The sequence below is a fragment of the Mus musculus genome, chromosome 5, assembly GCF_000001635.26.
Source record: "Mus musculus strain C57BL/6J chromosome 5, GRCm38.p6 C57BL/6J".
Classification (NCBI taxonomy): Eukaryota; Metazoa; Chordata; class Mammalia; order Rodentia; family Muridae; genus Mus; species Mus musculus.
The window spans coordinates 112,448,336-112,465,184 of record NC_000071.6 but is presented as its reverse complement, the minus strand read 5'-3'; the positions used below and the strand labels follow the sequence as shown (position 1 = coordinate 112,465,184).

At 51.0% G+C, this 16,849-nt stretch overlaps 2 protein-coding genes across 10 annotated transcripts in view; one reads left to right on the top strand and one right to left on the bottom strand.

Moving 5' to 3' along the window:
• Sez6l (seizure related 6 homolog like) overlaps positions 1-16,849 on the top strand; it is a 159,385-nt gene that overhangs the window by 113,351 nt on the left and 29,185 nt on the right. For all 9 annotated transcript variants that reach the window (NM_001253917.1, NM_019982.3, NM_001253916.1 and 6 more), the window contains exons 7-9: positions 446-612; positions 2,136-2,330; positions 3,900-4,038. In NM_001253917.1, the coding sequence (NP_001240846.1) occupies positions 446-612; positions 2,136-2,330; positions 3,900-4,038 (501 nt within the window). The remainder of the gene's footprint in view (positions 1-445; positions 613-2,135; positions 2,331-3,899; positions 4,039-16,849) is intronic.
• On the bottom strand, positions 13,447-15,759 carry Gm6588 (predicted gene 6588). Its single transcript, NM_001177504.1, has one exon. It carries the CDS (start codon positions 15,594-15,596, stop codon positions 14,211-14,213), a length of 1,386 nt encoding a protein of 461 aa, NP_001170975.1. The 5' UTR covers positions 15,597-15,759; the 3' UTR covers positions 13,447-14,210.

The window sequence follows — 16,849 nt, the reverse complement described above, 5'->3', positions numbered from 1 at the left end:
AGGCATCTCTCTCCTGAGAGGAATAAGAATGTACATCTATTAAGCACCCCCTCTCTGCACAAAACCATGATTAGGCTCCGTGGAGAACAAGTGTGGTACACACAGCATGAGCTCCCAGAGAGACAGGAGGCAGGTATGGAGAAAGTCAACTGGAAAGAGTTAGGCAGGCTGAGTGGCAGACCTCATCCTGCATAGTGTGACACTGCTTGACTGCGCATTGCTGGCCAATGCCCACCTCTCACTGGCCACAACCCACCCTGCACCCTGAGGGACTCAGAACAAGCAGACAGTTTCCATTTCTGTGACGGATGAGGAAGATGGAAGAGGCAGGATTTGGGTTCCGAGGGAGACCCGGGTGAGCATCACACACACCCCTCTCCACTCTGGCCCATTATCACTGACCCTGCAAGACATGTCAGCATCCCTCTGCCCTTTCTCTGCCCAGGATGATTGTCTACAGTGGAAGAACAAACACATCTGCCCTCCTGTACGACTCTCTCAGAACAGAGAGCGTGCCCTTCGAAGGCCTGCTGAGCGAGGGTAGCAGTATCCGCATTGAGTTCACGTCGGACCAGGGCCAGGCAGCTTCCGCCTTCAACATCCGCTTTGAGGGTGAGAGGCCCCCTCCTTGTCATGCCTGGGGGTAGCGAAAGTGGGTGAAGGCTGAACCAGGGTCTAGGATGGGGGACGTGGGAGTGCTAAGCATGAGGGACCCAGACTGGCCCATGATTTCCAAGACGGGCTTTCAGTTTTACTGTATTGATATAATTTCCTTCTAAGCAGTTCTTATACTGGTGCCTGATCCTCCCACCCTTCCTCCTTCCCTCCCTCCCTTCTTCCTTCCTTCCCTCCCTTCCTCCCTCCCTCTTTTCCTCTTTGCTTTCTTCCTTCCTTCTTTCCTTTCTCTTGAGAGGCTGTCTTAAGTGCAAGTCTCATGTAGCTCAGGCTAGCCTTAAACTCAATAAGCAGACCAGGATGACCTTGAACGTCTGATTCTCCAGCCTTTCCCTTCTAAGTACCAGGATGAACCACTTTTCCTAACTCATGCATCACTGGGAATCAAACCTGAGGCTTCCTGCATGCTAGGCAAAACTCCTGACAGTGGAGCCCCGTATTCATCCTCTTCTCTCTTTCATTTTGATTTTTTTTTTGAGGCAGGGTGTCTCTAATACTCCAGGCTGGCCTTGAACTCACAATCTCCCGCCTCAGCCCCCCGATGAAGGAATCATACCCCTATATGCCATAACACCAGGCTTTTGTGTGTGCTCCCTGTGTGACTCTCACCACACACAGATGTGGAACTGTTGTTTCCCCTCACAGGAGAGAAGCCAGGGAGCCTATCTGAAGCCTCACTTACAGTGTGCCTGCCACGGCTGCCAGCCTGCCTCGGAGCCCTCCTCTGCTTCCCTCAAGCAATGCCTCTGGGGGTCTAGCCTCCTCCCAGGAACTGGCTCTCTGACCCAGACAGACCATAGTGTTCTGTGTACCCTAGGGACTGCAGCTCAGGCTTTCCTGGAAGTGGGTAGTCCCATTGAGAGACAGACATTATGTATCCGATGGCAGGGCCCAGAGCACTGGCATCGAGAGAGTGTGAGGCCCCAGGCAGAAGGTCTTATCTGCATCACACATAAGAAACATGAGGCCAGCAGGGCAGTGGTGGTGCATGCCTTTAATCCTAGCACTTGGGAGGCAGAGGCAGGCAGATTTCTGAATTCAAGGACAGCCAGGGCTTCACAGAGAAACCCTGTCTCAAAAAAAAAAAAAAAGAAAGAAAGAAAGAAAGAAAGAAAGAAAGAAAGAAAGAAAGAAAGAAAAGAAAAGAAAAGAAAAGAAAAGAAAAGAAAAGAAAAGAAAAGAAAAAGAAAGAAAAAAGAAATGTGAGGCCCGAGGGTCCAGGTGTCTGGCCCAGGTCAGAAGCATTCTGTTCTGGAGCAGGGTCCCCTCAGAAGCCCAGGCTGGCCTGGAAAGTACTGTGTAGCCCAGGCTGGTCTCAAGCAACGACCTGCCTGTCTTAGCCTCTCTAGAGTTAGGATTACTCCATGTTCTGGAGTGCCTTTTCTTTACATTATGTCTAAGCAGTAATAGCTGTCTTTTACCTCATCTGTCCACTCACCCTCTCTGTGTCCCCACCTCAGCCTTTGAGAAAGGTCACTGCTATGAACCCTACATCCAAAATGGGAATTTCACCACATCGGACCCCACCTACAACATCGGCACCATTGTGGAGTTCACCTGCGACCCCGGCCACTCTCTGGAACAGGGCCCGGCTGTCATCGAGTGTGTCAATGTGCGTGACCCATACTGGAATGACACAGAGCCTCTATGCAGAGGTGAGCCGCCACCTTCCCCAAAGCCAGAATGCCCAGGGCCTCCACCCCAGCAAAGAACAAGACCCCAGCCTAGAAGGGGTGGCCACATTACACACTTGTTTTACCATGAGACCTTTTCCGGACCAGTGGTCATCTGGGTCTGGTTGCTGCTGTTTCTTGGGGTAATTCTTTTTTCTTTTAAATAATTCCATTTTGGGAAATGTCCAGAAGAAACATACCCACAAAGGTAGAAAGGGGATTCTAGTCGCCAGGGCCTGGGAGGGGACCTGAGAGGGAGGATGGATGTGGTTACTCTTTTTTTTTTTAAAGATTTATTTATTATTTATTTTATGCATGTGAGTACACTGAAGCTGCACAGATGGCTGTAAGCCTTCCTGTGGTTGTTGGGAATTGAATTTTAGGACCTCTGCTCGCTCCGGTCGGCCCCGCCCACTCAGTCACTGCTTACTCCGGCCCAAAGATTTATTTATTATTACAAATAAGTACACTGTAGCTGTCTTCAGAAGAAGGCATCAGAACTCATTACAGATGGTTGTGAGCCACCATGTGGTTGTGGGATTTGAACTCAGGACCTTCAGAAGGGCAGTCAGTGCTCTTACCCGCTGAGCCATCTCTTCAACCTCCGACAATGCCCTTTCGACAGCCATACTATGGTAGACACCAGCCCCATTCATGACGAGGAATCAGACATGGAGAGAGCATGCCCAAGAGCATTCTAGGGTCACTGGAAAAAAAGTGCACTTAGCCTCTCTGTGTTCAGAGCCCAGGCAATATTGGCTGTGACAACCTTCAGTCACACTAATTCCCGGGTCACACTGACTTCCCAGGTCTTGTATCCATGGCCAATGAACCCTAACACATGGAGGAATGAGGGAGACCCTCACTCCCATCAACCACCTGGCAGTTGGTGTGACGTCATTGCCTTGCCCTGGTGAGGATTGGCCCCTGAACTAAATGTACTTCATTAAGGGAGAAGAATGTATTGAGGCTTCAGCCTCTGCCATATTGAGGGCTTACCCAGGAAGGATTGGGAGAGCGGCCTCTGTATCTCTGCTGCCGGTCCAGGATAAACCTTTCAGAGACTGGAGCCTACTTGCCACCTGAGTACATTCTGGGGTCAGGCAGGGTGCTGCAAACTGGCATGGTGACCTTAGTAGTGATCCGTCATAAGCCAGTGGGCTGGAAGAGCATTTCCTGACCTCTCAGAGGAGGAAGCTGATGCTATCAGACCATATACACACCTTATCCAAAGCTGGCAGAACAGTGGAGTGGGAACTGGGGGCTGCCCTCAGTGGCGAAGACATTGCCTACCTCTGCCCCCTTGGAGCAGCAGGTGAGGCCAGTAGCCTTTTTTCAACACGCACACAGACATATGCACGCACATACATGCACACTCATGTAAATGCACACACACACACACACACAAATAGACACACATGCTGCCCCCCCCTGCCTGCTCCACCCCATGCTACACAGGGATCCACAGATGCCAACCTCACCCCCCAAATTTCTAACCACTATGCTGTATTGTCTTCCTCACAAGAGTGTCCTCTTGTCTGTCTGTTGCAGCCATGTGTGGTGGGGAGCTCTCTGCTGTGGCTGGGGTGGTGCTGTCTCCAAACTGGCCAGAGCCCTATGCAGAAGGTGAAGACTGTGTGTGGAAGATCCACGTTGGGGAGGAGAAGCGGATCTTCCTGGACATTCAGTTGTGAGTATCTGAGGCACCCTTTCCCCAGGTTCACCGCAGTAGGCAGGTGGGGAGGAACTGACTTCTGCTTTATCTGTTGTTCCAGCCAGGATTTACTAAGCATCTAGTACGTACCTCGGAGCTGCAGAGTCCTAGGGTTGCTACAGCAACACAACCAGCAACGCACGAAGCGAGTGTCCCTACTCTCGTTAATTCGTTCCGCTAAAAAGACTGGTGTCCAAGAAGGGTGCACACAGACAAGCACACTCGTGACTTCAGTTGGCAGCCTAAGGAAGGGTCACGACCACTGGGGATTTGACGTAAAGGAGGAGGGGAGGAAAAGCTTCCATAGCAAAGCTCAGCGTACAGACATGCGAGGGTCCTTTTCTTCCCTTTGTATTACTATGTGTTTACTTATCTATTGTGAGTGGAGGTTAGGGTGTGATGATCATGGCTCGGCTCATGTGGGACAATCAAGGGACAGCTTTCAGGAGTCAGTTCTCTCCCTTTTACCTCTGGGTCCCAGGAATCAAACCGGGGTGTTAGGTTGGTCATCATCAGGTGCTCTTGCGCACTAAGCCACCTTGCCAGCCTACAGTTTTTGAAGGACCAAACGGCCGGGGTGGGCAGCAGTGAATGGTGCCGTGCCATGAACCCTGGCCATACCGTAGTTTTGTTTCTCCTTATCTGCCTTCCTCGACTAAGTGCAGATGTCCCTGTCAGTCGGGGCGTCGCCTTACTTTGCCGTTCGTTCTCAGGTTTAATATGGACCTTGGGCTACACTTGGTGACAGGGAAGTGTTTAGTGAATGGTGACAGCTGCCCTAGGCTGCTTCCGATGCTCCCTGGGCACAACCGTAGTGTGCTCATCCTGAACACCTCCCAGTGCCCCAGGAGGGCAACTCTGAGCCCAGAGTGAAGGTCCAGGCTCTGGGCTCTTGTATCTGATATCCTGAGGGCAGCTTCCAAGGACTTTGGGAGGGGAGGCAGCTGAGGCTCCACAGGCTAAGAGAGCAACAGCCTCTGGTGGCCTCTCAGCCACCTCCTCCCACTGCCCTCTGTGAGACAGAGACAGGGACAGATGGTGGTGTCTAGAGAAAAAAATGGTTTTCTGGCAGACCCAGGTGGCCGGGAAGAGTCCAGAAACAGGCGTCCCAGGGCCTCTGGCTCTCCAAGCAGCAGACGGGTCCTACAGGCCTAGTAGCCATCTTTGTAGTGTGTATTCATTGTGTGAAGTGATGGTATCTGTGATGTTCCATCCCTACCCTGCCTTGCCCCCCCCCCACTTTCTTTTAGTTCTTTCAAACAAGTTCAAAAAAGAAAGAAAGAAAAAGAGAGAGAGAGAGAGGGAGAGAGAGAGAGAGAGGGAGAGAGGGAGGGAAGGAGGGAGAGAGAGAGATTTTGGCAAATGGGAGAAAATGTAGTATTTGTCTGACTGAGTCTGGCTATCTTGTTAAATATAATGGTCTCCGATTCCACTTAATTTCATGCAAACGGCATAATTTCATTTTTCTTGAAGGCTGAATACAACTTGCTATGCAAACAAACCACATTCTCTTTACCCACGCATCTGTCCGCAGACATCTAAGCTAGCCACATCACTTGACCATTGTGAATTAGCAATCCGCTTGCACATGTGAGCTCCCTGTGAAAGGCTGGCTTATGTCCTGTGGAGTCTCCCCAGAGAACCGCATGGGGTCTTACCTTCTACTTTCAGTTTATGGAGACCCCTGCCCCCTGCACAACAATTCCCAACATGGTGGTCCTAGTGTGACCCCCACCCGCAGTGACAAAGTGTTCCCCTCACCCACGTCCGTATCGGCATTCTCCGTCTTGACGACAGCCAGACTGACTCTGGCAGAATGAACTTCTGATTGGTCTGTCCTTTGTGACTAAGGACATGGGACATTTTCTCATCTTTATGGGCCTGTGATCGCTTTTAGGGACCTGTCTGTTCGGTTCGTTTGCGCATTGACTTATAGGGTGATTGGAGAATGTTTATTCTTCACGGTCTCTACAGACACTATCAATCCTTGGATGTGGCTTTGGCAAAGATCAGTCACCCGACTGTCATTTCTTAGCTCCGCTGGTGGCTTCTCTCGCTTTCAAATTCCCTGCAGTCTCATCTCTTGATTCTCGATGCTGCTTCTCCCCGAGCTGTTGGACTCCCTCAGAAATCCCTGTGTGTGCCAGTGTCTCAGGGTGTTTCCTTAAATTTCCTCTAACAGTTGTAATTCCTGGTATTAAAGTGAATCTTTTGATCCATGCTGAACGTGTTTTCCGGAGAGCAGAATAGATCCATTTCTGTTATGTTACAAATTTCCCCGGCACCATCTGTCAAAAGAAAGAAAGAAAGGAAGGAAGGAAGGAAGGAAGGAAGGAAGGAAGGAAGGAAGGAAGGAAGGAAGGAAGGAAAAGGAAGAAAGAAAAAGAAAAAGAAAAAAATTCCAGTATCTGATTTGAGCACCTTGTCAAAAATCACTTGGCTGTCACTGTATGGGTTCATTTCTGTTCATTTCTATTTTTTTCCCTCAGGTGCATGTGTGTTGAGACTGTTGGTGTGAGGCTGTTCCCAGAGATTGTCCTTGGCCTTCCTGCTCCAACTGAGCTAAAAGCCCCACAAATTTTGAACAGCTGATCCTCCAAGGCCAGGGACAGAAGTTTGTCTCCTTTTCTTCTCAGCTGTGTGATTCAGGCCTTCTTTCTGGCTGCAGCCTCTTTGATTTTCAGTGGGGATTCCGGGATATCACTATCTGTGATTCCTGGAGGTGGGCCTTGCATGGAGAGGCAGGAGTACTGCATAGCGGCTGGGCAGCTAGGGAGCTGGGCTAAATCAGGGATGGCAGCCAGGAGGAAGCATTTTCCCAAGCAAGGATGTAAAAAGAAAAAATGAAAAAAAGCAAATGAGGAGAGATGAGAGGGAAACAGTCATAGGAAGGATCAGTCACAGAGGTCATCTCGGGGGTCCTCTGAACTGAAGCTTCAGACAGAAAACTCCATTCTAGAGCACTGTGGGAGCTGAGAAGATGGCTCAGTGGGGCATGCCTCACAAGCCTGAGGACCTGAGTTCAGAGCTCCTGTCCTCATGTAAACGCCAGATGGGCATGGCAGGCAGCCCACCTGCGACCCTAGGACTAGAGAGGGAGAAATGGGATGCCCCAGGCAATCTGACTAGGCAGTGAGAGACTGCTTCAGTATATAAGGTGGAGGAACACACTGGACATCAATCTCTATCTTCTCCATGCACACACATACATGTACATACGTGTACATACGTGTACCTGTGCACACGTGAACATGCATGCACACATACACGTGCACACAGCTGTTGCCATGTTGTGATGAGTCACCAACATACAATTCTGCTTACTAGAACTTCAACCCATGGAAGTTACCGGGCAAACTCACTGAGCTGCCTCAGGGAAGGATTGACTCCCAGGTTCTTGTTGAATCCCACCCAGCTTCAAGCCCCACCCAGTAAGTTGTTGAAGGACTCCCCCGCCCCATTTCTGCTTATCTTAGCCTCTTCTTTTTTGGAAGCCTCCCAAATGTGCGGTTTTGCCTGTATCAAGCCTTCTGCGTCCGTGGGCGCCTAGCTTGGCCAAGGGTAGAGGGAAAAGGGAATCTCTCTCATCTGCCCTGCTGCGCACCAAATACTCAATTAACCTTCAGCTTGGCACCAGATCAGTTTTATGTCTATCTCAAAGCCTGTGCGTGACAGAGAGGCTCAAACCATTAACTCAGAGTCCTTCCCCACAGCCAGGCCAGGGCAGCATCATCTGGTGGAGAATCGAAAAGGATGGGGTCCTCTCTCCTTGTTACCCAGCAGGTGAACTGAATGTTGTCACCCCTGTTTCCCTCCTCAAAGCATTTTGGGGTTGCCCTGTACAAATGTCAGAAGGAGCTCAGGGAAGAAGGAACGTCTAGTCCTGTAGGGCCAGACAGTGATGGCAGGCAGGAGGGGACACTAGGGTGACACCCCAGAGACCTGGGGCTGGGGGAAGTCTCAGCTGGCTGTGGACAAGCTCCTGTGGGTCTCCAGTGTGTGAGCCTTTCCCTCTGACTGGCTCTTTCCTCACAGCTCATACTAGAGAAAGTTATGTTATCAAGGGGGCTGGAGAGGCAGCTCAGTGGGGAAAACGCTTGCTGTACAAGATCTGAGTTCAAGACCGAAGCACTTACATAAAGCCAAGTGTGACACCACACTTCTGTGATCCCATTGTAAGGAGAGAGGCAGAGACAACCACCAGTTATCTGGACTACACTCACAATATTCTGGGCTCCTCCAAAGGTCACTTCTAAGGGTCTGCCCTCTGCAGCACACACAGCTGGTCTTCTAGGCTCCAGCTGGCCCCATTCCATTGCTGCTGTTCTTGGTGGTCCTCCCATGGTATAGACATCTCCAAAAAATGTTGGGTCCCTGCTGCAATTGAGTTGCACCTCCACCAACAGCCTCACCGTGGCTCTCTTCAGAGGCCCCAGTCCTGCCACACAGTGCCAAGCCTCAGCTGTTCTTCAGGACCCCTTCATGCCTTCAAAACCAGGACTACTTGGTGACTCTTACAGTACCACATTCAGTTGCCAGCACAAGGTACAACTTTGGTGGCTCCTGGATCACAGGTTCTGTGGTGCTGACCCTGAGAAAACCCTTCCCAGAAGATTTCACCTCAGCGATGCTTCTTAATGACAGCTGGTTCTTGGTTGATGAGCAGCATCCGTTTTCCCACTGAAGCAAAGGTTTAACTTTACTGTTTCTTGTCTCTTGTTAATCAAGTGCCAGCTAGCCAGGAAGCACAGATTCTTCACACAAAAACACCCAGTAAAGTCTTTGCTTCCCTCTGAAACCTTACAGACCAAGCCTTCATCGTCTACACTGCCCGCAACCGGTCTCGTCTTCCAAGCTCCTGCAGAACAGCTCACTGAGCTCTCAACACTCAGTGGCTTTTCTAGTGCAAGGTTCCAAAGTCCTTCCTCAACTGTTCCTAAAACACATGATCAGGTCTGTCACAGCAGTACCCCATTATCCTGGTGCCAATTTCTGCCTTGGGGTTTCTAGTGCTGGGATAAAATACCAGGATCAAAGAAACTTGTGCAGAAAAAGGTTTATTTGGCTTACGTTTCCATTCATCACTGAAAGAAGTTAGGGACAGGAACTCAAGCAAGGCAGGAACCTGGAGGCAGGAGCTGATGCAAAAGCCATGGAGGGGTGCTGCTTACTGGCTTGCTCCGCATGGCTTACTCAGCCTGCTTTCTTATAGAACCCAGGACCACCAGCCTACGGATGGCCCCATCCACAATGGGCTGGCTCCGCCCACAATGGGCTGACCCCGCCCACAATGGGCGGAGCCCTGCCCTATCAATCACTAATTAAGAAAGTGCCCTACAGGCTTGCCTACAGACCAATTGTGTGGAGGCGTTTTTTTCTCAATTGAGGTTCCTTCCTTTTTGATAACTCTAGATTGTGTCAAGTTGACACAAAACCAGCCAGCACAGGGAATAAGAAATCTCTCCATAGATACCCGGCTAGAGCTCCCCTGTGTGACATGAGGGTAAAGAACCTGACTGCACGGTGTGCGTGTCCTGAGACGTTGTGTGAGGCCAGAATGAAGCATGGCGGGCTCTAGGTACGGCCAGTCGAGGCTTGTGGCTGCCATCTGGGTCTGCAGTGAGAAAGAGCCTAAGTTGAGCAGAGTGACAAGAAGTTTGTGAGGTTTGGAGCTGTTGAAAGGACCGGGCCTTTCAGAAACCACCGGTTCCACACAGGATGACAGGACAGGCACTGGGAGGATACTGGAAGTGCCAAGATCATGGAGCATCTGCCAAGGAAAGGTGCAGACACAGAGAAGAGGCAGACCAAGAGAGGATGCAGGAGCTGCAGGCAGTAGAACTGGAGGAGAGGGGCTACCCAATGTTATTCCATCATGAACCCCAGATGCCTAACATGAAGCAGAAGGGTTTGGGGTTTCCCCAGCTGGGTTTCTGTCTTCCTCTGGTCTGAGATTTTCTTGCCGCGCCTTCTTTCCAGCTATTTGGAGTGATGCATTCACTCTGCCATCGTGTGGCAGAAATACAGAATTTGCCTTTTGACTTTAGCTCACAGCTTGAGGACTATTTAAAGACCCTGGCGACCTTTGGCGTTGGGTTGAGTGCATTTCAAGCAGAGACTTCCGTGGATGCCATATGGGTCTCAGGGATGGAACGCTATGGAGTGGTTGTGAGATGACCTCCGCAGATCTGTGTGTTTGATTATCTAGTTCCCGACTAGGTAAATATTGTGGAGCCTTTAGGAAGTGGAGCCTACCTGGAGAAAGTTAGCCACTGGGGGAAGGGGGTCAGGTTTTGAGATTATTACGGTCAGCCCCACTTCCTGTCCACACTCTATTACTTCCTGAGTGTAGACGCAGTGTGACAGGATGATTCGAGTTTATGCTGCTGTGCTTCCTGGTCAAGACGGACCGTGTCCCTTGAGGCAAAACCACATACCCATACACCCACACACTCACACTCCCTTGAGTAGCTTCTTGTCAGAATGTGATCACAGCCAACTGACACACTGTGGAAGCCCATAGGCAGATTGGGGACCTCATTTAACAAAACAGAAAGTGGTCAAGACCCAACCCTGGACTTCACTGGATCATGGACTAAGCAAGCGGCTACCCTGTGTGGGCTATGAGTTATTATTATTTTACAACCCAGCTCCATTGCCAGCTGATTTTTGAGTGCCTTAAAGCTGCATATATAAATGGGCTTGCCTCTCCACTGAAATTAGCCATTTGACAGATGAATCATTCGTATGCCATGTATATAATTCATATTTAAATAAGTGCATAAGCTTCTGCATTCTACCATATGTCTGCCTGCCTAAATCAGCTTGCACATGCCTCTTGATCAACCCTTCGAGGGCAGAATATCTACGTGAGGGTCTAACACTTGTCTGGAAGGAGTAAAGGGTTGGCTGATCATTTCTTTCTGTGTACACTGTGGGAGGCAAACTCCAGTTGCGTAGTTACAAACCCCATCTCCCCATATCCAGGCTCCAGACCATCTCCTCCCCACCCCACCCCATTTTCCTGTCTTTCAGAGTGCTTCTAAAATACTTCCAAAACGCAACACAGATGGGGGTTACTTGCCAAAAATAAAGGCACCCAGATTAACAGGGTTCACATCGGCTCTGTTAGTTACTCTTAACAGCAACCGATGAAACAAAGTTAATCACCACCAAGGGAGATAAAATAAATGAGCTAAAATAACAATGCAGGATGTTCCCCAGAGAGCAGACAACACTTTCTTAAGGAGGAAGGCCTGACATCTGAGCAGACTACATTGTGTCTGTGACAATGTGGGGACTGGAGATGCCACCATTGCGGGCAGTGAGACCGGTCCCTATGGTGTTGCTTGTAGCTGTTTGATCCCATTTTCTGACACATAGGCCTCCAGGTTATCCCATGCCACATTTCTTGGAGACACAGGCCTGTGGCATTCTCAGAGAATGGTGTAATCTGTGAGTTAAGAGCCTAGGCTCACTGGGCAGTGGTGGCACACACCTTTAATCTCAGCATTTGGAAGCCAGAGGCAGGTTGAGTTCAAGGCTAGCCTGGTCTACAGACCTGGTCTACAGGCTACACAGGGAAACCCTGTCTTGGAAGATAAGGAGAAAGAAAAAAAAAGATGCCAGGCTCAGCACAGGCAGACATACTTGCCTTGAGCCCTAGGTATCCTGTGGCTTGCATAGGTGGCTTCTTCTAATTGACCTCCAGTTTGTCTGTCTGCAAAGTGGAAGCAGTCCTCCAGTGTGGGAAGTGGTGTGAGTGCTTATCCTGTCACAGGAAGCATTGTTTCTCTGAAGCTTGGTGTGGTATCCGGAATGGTTTGCAGCTGTCCAGTAGGGCTGGCTGCTCCGATGAAGGCCCTGAGGACGACTGAGGACAGTGTGAATGCTGAGAGCTCAGGGATGACACACGGACGTGCCTGGGGCCAAATTGGACTAGACTTGAAGATGCGGTGTACACAATGCGCAGGGTTCCTGACGTGCCAGTTAACCAGTAACTTTCAGGGCCAAGAAAAATGGGAGTTCGAGCCCCCAGGGAAGTGTTGAAACACTCTCTGAGAAAGCATGGCTCCTAGAGGCTGCCATAGGACCAGGTGATGGGGGGCCCCTTCCGGTGCTGAAACGGGAAAATTCAGTTAGGGTCCCACCTTAGTTTGGATTATACTATTGCTGTGGCGGTGAAACGCCATGGCCAAAAGCCAGTTTGGGGGCGGGGGGTCATTCCGTTCATGTGTCCACATTGAGGTTCATCATGGAAGGAAGCTGGGGACCGGAGCTCAAGCAGGGTGGGAACTGGAGGCAAGAACTGATGCAGAGGCCATGGAGAGGTGCTTTCTACTGGCTTTGGTTCTTTCCTGCTCAACTCTGACCAGTAGACCAGGCACACACAGCAGTAAACACTACACAGGGAGTTGGAAGGAGATGGCAGGGGATGGGGACAATTGTCCATCAGCTTCAAACACATCACTTGGCCACCTGCTGGACCTCGTGGCCTCTGGCTGGGGAAACCAACATGCTGCTCCCTCTTAGACCCTCCAGGGTGCCCTGTTCCCAGTGAGATGGACAGCCAACACTGAAACTCTGATCTAAAGTCCTCGCCTGTCACACCCCTTCTACCTTCCTTCCTGCTGTCTGTGCCCTCTGGCCCTTGTCTGTGTCCTCTGACCTTTGTCTGTGCCCTCTGACCCTTGTCTGTGCCCTCTGACCCTTACCGTCATGTTTCATCTTGAATAACCCCAAATAGGCTTTTGTTCCAGGTTGTTGAAGGCTGGCAGGTCATGTGATACCGAGCAGTGCCTCACCCTGCACTCGTCTCAGCACCTCATGAAGACTTAGCCCAGTGTGGTGGCTTTGGGGAGATTCTGGTCAGTCCTCCTCATGTCCACCAGTTTCCTCCATGCTACCCCAAGGCAGCCTCCCCCAGTAGCAGATGTCTGTCTGTCTGTCTGTCTGCCTTGCAAATGTCTTAGGATGTAAGTCCTGGATTCCTGTCCCCTGAACATTTCCAAGTAACAGGGAGCCCCGAGAGTCCTACTACGTTGGATTTGTGGAGTTGTCACCTTCCCTGCACGTAGTAGATGCTCAATAATTATGAGAGAGCCAGGTAGAGTCTCGAGCTCCAAGCACCACAGGCATCAAGCATCTATTGCTCCTGCAAGAGCTGGGTGAGGCTCGAGTGAGCAGTGAAGACTGGTCAGTCCTGCCTGAGTTGGATTTCATGATCACAAGCTCCAGGCAGGAGGAGATCAGGCTGGCTTCCTTCCTTTATCCCTTAGCAATCTACACATAGTAGCCAAGACTTGAACGGTGCAAGCAGTTTTCATGTTAAGTCTCCCAAGATTTATTTGTTCTACATAAAAAGAAAGAGCTGTGTGCTTGGATAACGATAAACAGACTTTTATTTTGAATAATCATAGATTGGCTTCTTTTTTTTTTTTTTAATAACGTTGCTTAAGAACAGAACATTTCACATGCAAGTTAACTCTGTAAGCCAAAGGTATGTTCAGCAATTCATTTTTTGGCACAGTTTTAAATGAGTTCATGTTATAATAGCTAAGTAAAAGTTAAAATTCTACAATGTAAGGCTGGAGCAACACCCAGGACTCGAAGAGCTGGCTGTAATTTGTCACACAGGAGCACAAGGCCCAAACAGGGGGCCACACTCTACACCACACCCCACAACACTGTAAACAATCCGGCCTCAACTGGACACAAATGCAAAGAACCCAGTTCCCCAAATGCCACTCTGTGCCCACCTAAGACACCGATGCTCCTACTGTGAGATGGGCTGACTGTGTGCAAGGTGCCTGTTACAAGATGCACCCTGTCATCATGAAGGCCACACTAGACCAGGAACTGAGCACCAAAGTCTGCAATAGGGAGCACGAGAGGTACAGGGAGCACGGGAGGTATTGGGAGCATGGGAGGTACAGGGAGCACAGGAGGTACTGGGAGCACGGGAGGTATAGCTTCTGAAGAACAAAGCTTCCCAATGCAGGGAAGCTTTCAGTTAGGATAGCCCTTCTAGCTACTGTGTGGGAGACAAGCTGGAGAGAAAGGCCAGCCCAGGACCCCTCTGCCCCTCTGAGAAGCTCAGCCCTCTGTCCCCCTGGTGCCTCTGTCCTCTGCATTATCAGATAGCATCCTCATTCTCTGTGTAGTGTCCCAGCTTCAGCTCCAGTCTGCTTTCTGGGACGTGGCAGCCATTTCTTAGGATTGGCTTTCTGCCTGGCACCCAGTAGATGGTCCAGTGCTGGGTGCTCCCACTGCTGCCTGCGGTGCTCCCGCTGCTGCCTGCGGTGCTCCTGCTGCTGCAGGCGCTCCCTCCCCCGGGTGAGAGCCTCCAGGTACCACTGCTGCTCTTTCCACCGCTGCTTTCTCCGTTCCAGCTTCTCCCTCCTATCCTCCAGGTTGCAAAACTCCCAATCCAGCTGCTGGAGCTCCGTTCGCAGTTGCCTGTTCCGAGCATTGATGTTGTGGCAGAAGTCCTCGTAAGCCTGTTTGGCCGCGGTATCCCAGGCCTTGGTCTTCTTCTTTAGCTCCCTGGTGATGTCCTCTCCAGACTCCAGCAGGTTCAGATCCTCCACTTGCTTCGCCAAGGCGGCCCTTTCCTTCAGGAACTGAAGGTGTGCCTCGCGGTCCAGGAAGGGGATGTCAGCTACTATGCTGGCTTTCTCCAGCTCTAAGGTTTCTATCTCCCAGTCCTGGCTCTCCTTTATGTTGGCGATGGGAGCCAGAGCCTTCAGCTTCTTCTTCAAGCTGGCCTCGAGCTTTTTGTTCTCCTTCAGCTGCTTCTGGAGACTTCCGGTGCGGGAGGTGAAGGTAGAGACCATCTCTCGCCTCCTGTCCTCGATCTCCTGATACTGCTGGATGTAATCTTTCCACAGGGAGTCATACTTCTCCTGGGTTTTCTGGTTTTTCTTCATCAGGAATTCCAAGAAGGCCTTGTTCTCTGCTTCCTCGTAAGACTTTTCGTTCTGAAGTTCCCTTGTGTCCTTCAGCAACACTGCCCTCCGAAACTTAGCAGCTTCCTTCTCCTGCTCCAACTGATTCATGAGCACCAGGGTCCTCCTCCTCATCTTCTTCTCCAGCCGTGTCATTGACTCTGGTTTCAGGTAGCTGTTGAGAATGGTCACATAAGGAGCCTCTGAAAGGCAGCCCGGAAAATCTGAGGGGTTGTGGAACTCACTGTGGCTGCTTTCCTGATTTTTGAGGCTGATGCTAGCCTCTGAGGAACAGGAGCTTACGTCTGTGAGCTTTCTGTCGAGATATGGGAATCCTACATCGTATGAATCCTCTCCCATTACCTTCTGTTCCTTGCAGACTAGCTCTGGCCATCTCACCCTGACGTCATACAAGGCCCTTTTCCTGCTCAGGATAGTCCTGTAGCTGGGTGTCAGGAAAGCAGTCTCTTCAAGCTGAGCAGGGATTGCAGAGGGTATCAAAGTCTTGGCTCCTTCTCTCTGGGGAAAGATGGTAGCACGTCTGCCCTTAGTGTTCCACTTTGGGTAACTTTGACCTTGGGACTCCATAGTCCCTTCACCTCCTAAGGGTGTTGCTCTTCACAGATCCCACTGCCGGATGCTCTGCACCTTCTGTAGGCTACAGTAGTTCCAGCCGGCCATTGTCCGGGTCCCTAAAGCCACCACTTTCCCTACATTGCCCCAGCTCTAGCACAGCCGACCACCTTTGTCCAAGTCCTGGAACCAAGTGGGTTCTCTGCACAATGATGGCTCAGAATGTGGAATGTTCTGGGAGTCTAATTCTTTGGCCTGCTAGGACCCAGGAAGAGGATTTCAGGGATCGAGGGATTCACCTGCTGGCAAAAGTGCTGTGGGACAGGGCGGGGCCAGATAGGGGGCGGAGCCTGTGGGTGGGACTCGAGGGAGGGTCCTGTAATGGGGGGGTGGGGAGTCTATGGGGCGGGGCCTGTAGGAAGGAGGGCCAGACCTGCCAAGAGAGGTGGGCAAGAAAGAGGAAACAAGCCGGGCGTGGGCAAGAAAGAGGAAACAAGCACGCCTTTAATTCCAACACTCGGGAGGCAGAGGCAGGTGGATTTCTGAGTTCGAGGCCAGCCTGGTCTACAGAGTTCCAGGGCTATACAGAGAAACCCTGTCTCGAAGAAAAAAAAAAAAAAAAAAAAAAGGAAAGGTGGTAGGGAGGGACTGTGAAGATTGGGAGGGCGGAGCCTGTAGAGGGGTGTGAGGGCGGGGCCTAGATAGACCCTGGGCATGGAGCTTGTGTTCAGCAAGGTAGGAAAAGTTCCAGAGGCTTGGAACCTGTGGCGGACAGCATCCGGGTGCACTCGTGACCTCCACTGTGGGAGGAAGGGTACCGAGGGTCTGGAGGTTCCAGGCTCTCAGCTTTGCTTCTCAGTGTGGGTCTGGGCACAGTCTGGTTTCCCTTTACCAAGAAGGGTGGGTCGCCTCAAAATTGTATCCTGCACAGCACAGTTACAGTGTTGAGAAGTGTGCCCCGAGTGTGGAGCAAATGGCCTAGGAAAGGACTTGGAGGAAAACCTCCCACACACAGCGGAGGACCCCTCCCCCAAAGCATGGCCACTACACTGGCTGGCTTTCCCTGCCAGGAAGGATAGTTGAGGAAGCCCCTCCCCGGGGAGAGGGTTTTTGGCTTGTGGCACAGGGGGTTTCAATGCTTCAATCCAGGAGATCCATGGGAGCAGCAGGAAGCAGGGAGAGGTGTCCGTCAGTCTGGAGACAGGAGGCTTCCATGCATAGTTGATGTGTGCCACCAATGACCTCATCTCTCGCCCTGCTCCGGAGCT